This window comes from Cibotium barometz, chromosome 18 (assembly GCF_041138505.1).
Source record: "Cibotium barometz isolate CiBa-2024 chromosome 18, ASM4113850v1, whole genome shotgun sequence".
NCBI lineage: Eukaryota > Viridiplantae > Streptophyta > Polypodiopsida > Cyatheales > Cibotiaceae > Cibotium > Cibotium barometz.
This window is the reverse complement of record NC_141063.1, coordinates 176,119-184,415: the sequence shown is the minus strand read 5'-3', so window position 1 is coordinate 184,415 and position 8,297 is coordinate 176,119. Positions and strand designations below refer to the sequence as shown.

The 8,297-nt window shown below is 39.1% G+C and overlaps 1 protein-coding gene across 1 annotated transcript; it reads left to right on the top strand.

The window, feature by feature from the left end:
* Nucleotides 1-379: 379 nt before the first annotated feature.
* LOC147628801 (uncharacterized) lies at nt 380-1,710 on the top strand. Its single transcript, XM_086811956.1, has 3 exons — nt 380-559; nt 639-868; nt 1,075-1,710. Exons 1-3 carry the CDS (start codon nt 543-545, stop codon nt 1,383-1,385), a joined length of 558 nt encoding a protein of 185 aa, XP_086668082.1. The 5' UTR covers nt 380-542; the 3' UTR covers nt 1,386-1,710.
* Nucleotides 1,711-8,297: the final 6,587 nt, after the last annotated feature.

Below are 8,297 nucleotides of genomic sequence, written 5' to 3'. Positions count from 1 at the left end.
CTTCATTTCTTCATTCTGAGCGAGAGTCAAAGCCCGGTCATATGTACTTGGTTCAAAGTTACGAACTGTGAACCGAATGTTAGAGTCCAATCCACGAATGAATTGCTCCATCTTAGCCTGCTCAAATAACCCTAACTGCTGTGCTAAAGTAATAACCTTACCGGAAAGCTGAAGCACTGGGGATCCGTTCTGTCTGAGTCCATAGAACTCGTCTTTCAGACCGGTCATGTACTGGGGCGGGAGAAATCTGGTCTTCAGGTCATGGACAAAGATGTCCCAGTCATAGCCTGTGACACCTGCGGCCTGGTCTGTATGAATACTAGACCAATGCTGCCACCAAGTGACTGCCTCACCAGTGAGATGGGGAGCCACTAAGTGGATGCACTTCTACAAAGGCTCATGTGCTCTCGTTTTTGAGGGGTTGTCAAGAAATGAAACCAGATTTTCAGAGCATACAGTACAAGATTATACTTGGGGTCGTCAAGAAATGAAACCAGATTTTCAGAGTGTACAGTACAAGATAATACTCCTTCGACACCAACATGTCCAAGATTGGCTGGTGAGAAAAGAGAAAAGATGCTAGAAGTCTTTGTGACTATTGGAGTTGGCAGTGCTGATATTGACCTTTCTTTTTGTAGGCCAATCAAAGAGTTTGTCCATAATGAATGCATGAAAGGATTATTTTCCCTTGAAAAAGGGGGCACACTGAATCATTTGCATTTCCAAATGGTGGTGAGGGTTATGGCTCCGTCTCTCATATCAGTTGGTAAAATGATTAAAAGATGTATGGGTGGGCATATGGAGAAACCGCCAGGTGGTTTGGTTATGTGCCGCGGTTTGAAACAAGTTCGTATGCACACTTTTCAAGGTATGTTGGGGTATTGTATGAAAGATTTGCAAACTTTAAGTTCTTTGCACATAACATTACAGCTGAAGAGTTGAATGAGGGTCGTCAAGTTTATACTTTGTATGGACAAGCGGATTTGAAAAACAAGGTGTGCTTGACAGTGCTGAATCCTTTTGATAGATGTTATGTGTATATGGACAATTACATTGTGAATAACTTGGCCACAGATCTCGATTCAACTTTACTGAGGATATTACAAATAGGAGAATATTATCCAGCTGCTTCGTGGGTCATTCCGAAAGCCGGACAGGGCATGGACAGGAAGCGTGCAAACGCGATTTGGAAAGTCATGAGGATGCCACACATAGCAGAGGCTCACAACTTGGATGATATTTTCTTCTCAGTATTCCAACTCTTAGGTATTACCCTCAGTTTGAGGAGGACAGACGGAGGTTTGACGGAGGGGCTATACGACATCAACATCAGCATGCTCACACTCCCGAACGTGCATGAACTGGCTGTTCAGCGAATCCTGTAGTACCAAGTGAAGAGTATGCAGCAAACTATCGCTCTATGTGTGACAAAACTGACCAATACAGAGAAGCAATACAGAATGGTGATGATTTTGTGCTGCTGTCTCCATGCAGAGTCGTTCCCAAAGATGTTACATTCTGTTAAGTTTGAAACGCTGAAGTGTGGAATCTCTCTTTCTGCCTAGGTGTGAAGGTTATGAACCTGTGAATAAAAGGAATATATATACTCTGCTTTCCTGAATGCAACATACAGTTTGCCTTTGTTTTGTAATATACAGGGTGCTTTCTTCAATGCAATACACACTTTGTGGTTCTGGTTTCTGGTGCTCAGCATTGTGTTTGTTTTGCATCGTGGCCCAGTGCTGAATTTTCCATTCTGTATTATTTTAACTTATAGTTAAATGGCTCAGTGAGTGAAATGAGGAGGATGAGCTGAAAGAGTGAAATGCAGAATACGAGCAGAAGAGAAATACATCAAAGAGATGAGCGAAACGGAAAAGATGAATAGATGAGTGAGATGGAAAAGTTAGTTAAAATATATGTAAACATGCACTAATCCAAAAGGCAAGTTGGAGCTCCCTGCCATCTTGTCGCCTCTCTCTTGCATATCCTCGCTCTCCACCTGCCCAGTAGTTTTTGTGGGTTGCTACTACTTCGGCGAGTGTCGAATTCCTCTGGTCTTCACCCCTTCAAGAGGACTCCATGGCAGCTGCTTTGTCATCCCCATCCAAGGCTGTTGCTTCTTGCCCATTTTCAGAAGTGGACCCCCCCAAAACGTGCTCTATCAGTCGCCCAGTCGACCAAAAGAGTGGGATATACTCCTTTCAGAGGCCCGGGAAGTAGACTGTGATAGGGTAGCCGGATAATGGTTGGATGCAAGGTCGAACCCATAATGAATTTAAGATCACTCCTAAGAGACGGTTTGGAGCGCACAGTGTTTACGCCTAAAACCAAGATCGAATCTTGGGTGTGGCTACTGAGTTCGAATGGGAAATCACGACAAGTCTAACCATCGCTATAGGTTCAACCCAGCTCTCTCGCGATAGGTTCAACCTAGCTCTGAGAGTTAATTGGGCACAATAGAAGCGCAACTTTGCTTGCTCCTGATAGGTCTCTTGTTTTAGCAACACCACTAGTTGTCACTCTAAGTCTAGCAATCACAAGAGGATGGGCTAGAACTGCTAAAATGGTTCCACCTGTGTTATCACCTCAACCTGCTCCATCGAGAGTCACTTTAGTCCATAAAGTGGGAGCACAAAAGGTAAGTGCATCTGAAACCTTTACTCTTGAATACACTTACATGAGTCATTTGTGGAAAACTCACTTGTAAGTATTTTGTTACACCTCCATGTTACACGCTCTTGGTTACACAACAATGGTTGCATATGAGGAATACACTTCTCTGATGAGTATTGTGGCACCCGACCCGAGGTAAGGACAAACTCATTGACTAGGAGAGTCATCCTGCAGCATCACAAAGACTAAGTGCCCTATAACTGAGCCTACAAGGATGCTTTGACAACGCTCAAACCTACTCCCTTAGAGAGAGGGTGTTTGGAGTGCAATATTGAGCATTTTCTCAAAGACTTCTCCTACTACAAGCCACTGCAACCAACAAGTAGAGGACCACCTGGGGTAAGACCACAAATTAAAGATGCCAAGTTGAATGGAGACAAAGGTTCTTGTGATTAAGATGCTTCCACTTCAAAAAGGGCCAAACTCCAAAAGATGAAACTAGTCATTGTTGGTGATATGGGAAGGACAAAATAAAGATTGAATATGGATCTCATTCCTCCCCTTCTAGATCCTTGCTACACTTGTAAATGTTGTAGAAGGAAGTCTAGAAGCAAATCTTCATGAGCTAGCCAAAAGGTTGGCTCAATATCCAAACCCAGTGGAAGAAAAAGAGTGTCTTAGGGCCGCTCAAGATTTGGTGTGAGAGAGAGACTCTATAAAAAGTGGAGAAAGGTGTGTATGGACTTGTGAAAATTCCAAAGTCTTGTCCTCTAGCATGATTTACTTCTTGTTTTGCAATTATATATGTGTACAATGAGTGATGTAATCCAATCACACAATAATACAAATGCCATGATTATGATAGATTTTTGTGTCCTGTATGATGTAAAAGTGGTGCTTTTGAAGTGGATTTAAGTACTATTTTACAAGTAATTTTTGTCCTATATGGTGTACTAGTGGATGAAAGTAGAGCTTTTTAAGTGGGTTAAAGTATTAGTTACAAGTGGATTTAAGTAATGGTATGGTGCAAGGGAAAAAAGTTTAGTTTTTATTATGAACTACCCAGTTTACAAGAGTGGACAACTATTGTTGTTGTGCAAGGGACAACAAATTTTGTTACATGCATTAGAAAGGTAGGTTACATCGACAACCGAGTAGTGCACTTCAGGGGGTTAACAATATTTCACTAGCTTTCTATAACTCTAAGTTATGCAAGATAGTGTTATGCACTTCAGGGGGTAAATGGTAAAGCACTTTATGACCCTTAACTTTGTGCTACACTCGCATAATAGAGAACTTGATTGCAAGCACAGCATCAACATGTACAATTGCTGTTGTGGAGCATTTTTTAATAGAACATAACTGCTATGGCTTGAAAGTAGTTTTTGGTGGTACATGCCGTGGATAACTTTGTCGCCAGGTTGAAGATATTCCCCCAACCATCCTTCACCTGCTTCTCTAGTACCATCTTTGGTGTCTTATAGAGGACGATGTATTAGTCCTCATTCTCTGCATTCGCAGGTGCAGAGAGCACTGTAAATTTTGTCACCCATCTCCACCATATCTGCCAAAAGCACTCCGTCATATGACAGTACATGACATCATCTTCCATGAGGGAATCAATAGTAGGTGTTTTTATGGGCTCTAGCTTCTTTAGGGTCCATGAGTTTGCATGTGTCAGCGCTACACACTTGTCCCATTTATCGTCCATGCAAAACGAACAAAAGCATGAGAGACTCTTGAATAAAACTTGGGTGGGATCCTTCATGTTGAAATCGAATACAACATGTGTGCTATGCGTCCCCTTGATTGTGTCACAAGACCATGCATCGCTACAGTCCACATCACCCAACTTGACTTCTACAAACCGTCTTTGCGCTTTCTCATTGTCGCCCATCTTCCACGTGAGCCACTCAAGAACATCATGTGCATTCTGCAACTTTGCACCATTGGCATCAAGATGTTCTATAGTAAGTGCACACTTTATTATATAGTGAATAGTAATATAGAACCATGTACTATTATAGTACTATGTACTATGTACAATGTACTATTATAGTACTACGTACTAATAGAGTACTACACAATTGAGTCACATGTGTAAAGATGTTTTGACAAATGTCTCATCCATGTCTTGCATTATCTAAGTTTTGCACTAGCATTGTATTATATACTTAATACTAATATAGAACCACGTACTAATATAGTACTATGCATTATGCGCTATGTACTAAATGAGTTTTATACAGTGTACTCAGAGAGTACTACACACAATTGAGACATACATGTGTAAAGATGTAGTATGTACAGGTAGAGAACTATGTTCAAATACATCCTCCATGTTTGTACTAATTTTTTAATATGACTTGCAAGAGAGCAATAATAATAGAATACTTGAGATAAGTATCAAAATGTAAAGTACTCTAGGCTACTAAATAAACATGAAATTATACTGTCCCATGCACTTCTACTATACCCATATGATAATGAGATGCTACTATGGCATGTGAAAAAAGGCAACAACAAAAATAAAGGATTCAAACATGTGAAAAAAGAGGAAAATTGCTAGTGTACTGATAGAGTACTATACAGTGTACTAGCAGAGTACTACACACAATTGAGTCATACATCTATTAAAGATCTAGTATATGTACAAGTAGAGAACTATGTACAACTACATCCTCCATGTTTGTACTACTTTTTTACTATGACTCGCAAGAGAGCAATAGTAATAGAAGACTTGGGATAAGTATCAAATTATAAAGTACTCTAGGTTACTAAACAAACATGAAATTATACTCTGTCCCATGCACTTCTACTATACTAATATGATAATGAGATGCTACTACGGCATGTGAGAAAAGACAACACAAAAAATATAAAGGATTCAAATATGTGAAAAAAGAGGAAAATTGTAACATCACGGCAAATCATGCATGAAGTTGAAGATACGTACCGATGTCACCTCAAAAAAATGGATAGGATGGACTTTATACTGTTTGCAATCAACTCGATTTCTCCAAATGTCTTTCTTATTTGAAGAGACCCTAGTATTACAATTCCAAAAATCGACCACAAGGTCCACTACGTGTTTGTGACCACCCCAGGCCCATTTGAAATCTACACCATGGATGTCAACATGGTGTTTCTTCAAACACTGAGCTTGAATGTTAAGAGACTTTGCAACGTTGCTATCAATTATCTGAATCGCGTGGCTATAGTTTGCAATCATGGGTAGTGCAGCGCTCTTGGGCAACCGACTTATCTTTGCTATGTACTCCTTTTACATTAGAAAGAGAGTTCTTCAAACTCTCGACAATTGCACGTTTGACATCCATGATGGGAAAAGTGGTAGATTGCAAGAAATCTTGCATTTTGGGGTGTTGCAAAACTTTCATGAGAACTCCAACTTTCATTCCTAAATCAAGGCTAAGCGTAATTTGTTTAAAATGTTACACTAACTGACAAGGCCAATTGACACGTTTTCCTTTTAGAGATAGGTGGTTATCGTGAGTTCCAGCTTTCATCTACCTCTTGGACACTTGAATTGTTGTTTTTTGTGAGAATCTTCATAGTGTGGTGCACGCAAATATTCGTGATCCATGGAACCTTCTTGTAAACAAAAAGAAAAGTAAAGCAATTTAGATCATTCATCCTAGTTGATTCTATCAGGTCCATGGACTTGATTTATTAATTTATAATGTAAAGCAGGGAAAATATAATAATGGAGCACTAGACACTTAGGTATAGTACCTACATATTATTGAAATTATTGGTGCAATTATGAATTACAATGATTAAAGAACAAAATGGACTTTAATATAGAAGGACTAATTTGTAACATAGTAGAGAATTGCAAGTACAAGAATTAATTAAGAAATCTCTCTATTTGTGCAAAGAAAAGGTAGCAGTTACTTCATAAGTAGTCTCTGCTTGTGCATGGAAGAGTACGAATGCTTAGAAAGCTAAACTTGCAGTGCTTTAACATGAAGAAAGACCGGCCATGGACCATAGGAAGATAAGCTTCTACAGAGGAGAGGGAACATGATACGTTTAAACAAAAAAAGAACCAAATCGAGGAAGAGAATTAGGCAATTACTTCTCAACTACCAAACGGTTGTAAGCACAGTGGCTAGCTTACTAAAAATAACTTCAATTAAGAAGCATGAAAATAATATTTTTAGAAGTGTGAAAAGAGCATTTCAAAGGTTAATAGTATTTCAAAGTACCATTAGTGTAACTCAACCTTTTGCCAAAATAGTACTATTTTTTGGCACCCTTTCATGCATCTACCCCTGTACCAAATTCTAAGAAACTTATTTATCGGCATCATAGAAGTGAAAGAATGGGAATAAAGGAATTTGCTAAAAAGGGTGCCTTGGTTGCAAACCATCTCAATGAACTTAAGGAAGCACATCGCCTTGTGGATTATATTTTGACTTTTTAGAGCATTTTGTTTTGTAGATCCAACTTCAAGATCTATGTGGCAACATTTCACCCCAAGATCTCCTTCAAGGTCTAAATTTCCATCATATATCGATGCTACATCACCACCACAGTCTGTAAAGGGAGGAATCGATCTTGTGGTACTATGAGGAATCGACCTTGTAAAGAGTACCATAGTCTGATTGGGTCACAAATCACATCTATCTGAGGAAAAGTGAGAAAATGCTAAAGGCTCATCTAGTAAGATGAATTCTTGTTGACCTTGAGTTGAATATAACTTCACATTCATCAATATCATTAGAGACAACTGTTTTTACATGTGCCAATGCAAGATCTCGAAGCTTGAAAGACAAATCTTTGAAAAAAAAGAAAGATTTATCAATGAAGTTCGAGACATTGTTCTTAAAAAGATGGAGGCAAAAATAGATGAACACAAAAAAGGAAATCTCTTTAGTTCCAAATCCCACTTACTCTAAACATTGGGCCCAGCTCTTGGCTATCCTTGATGTAGTCCAACATACACTCGGAGACCCAACTTTGTAAATTCCAAGGGTGAGGATATTTCCTTGTATATGATAAGTGCTCCCTCTTGTGAAGATGTACCGAGAGCAATGAACAATTGGTAGAGAGATTCTCTTTAAATGAAACTTCAAAGCCAAAAAGAAACTAGATTTTTTTTTAAAATAAACCAATGACTATTGGCCCTAATCCTCATCGTGATCTTGAAAGTGAAGAATACTACTTACGGTGTGTGAGGGCTGTCAATGTTACACCAAGATTGTGGAATCCCTAAGTAAGGATCTCGACATAATTATCCAAGTGCAAACCTTTTTAGGAGTGGAAAAAGAAAGCTTGGTTAGCATGGAGGAGGTTTCTTCAGAGAAAACTCTCTCGATTTGCCAGTAGACAAAGGAAAAAGCTTCTCAAGGAAGCTAATAAACAAGCCAAGAGGTTATCTCAAGAGGATGAACAATTGGAGGATGATGTGTCAAAGATTCTCGAATACTTCAAATATTACATTGGAGAGAACGTACAACTATGAGAAGGTCAAAAGGACCAAAGACAAAAATTTAGGTCCATCTTATGAAGGATGTGATGCAATGAAACCTTGTCTATAGCACAATAGATTTGACTAAGCAAGAATAGAATGATCTCATTTTGATCTCTTAAAGGAGTTCAAGGATGTGGTTGCTTGGAAACACATGAACATGAGAGAAATCCTCTTGAGGTTTATC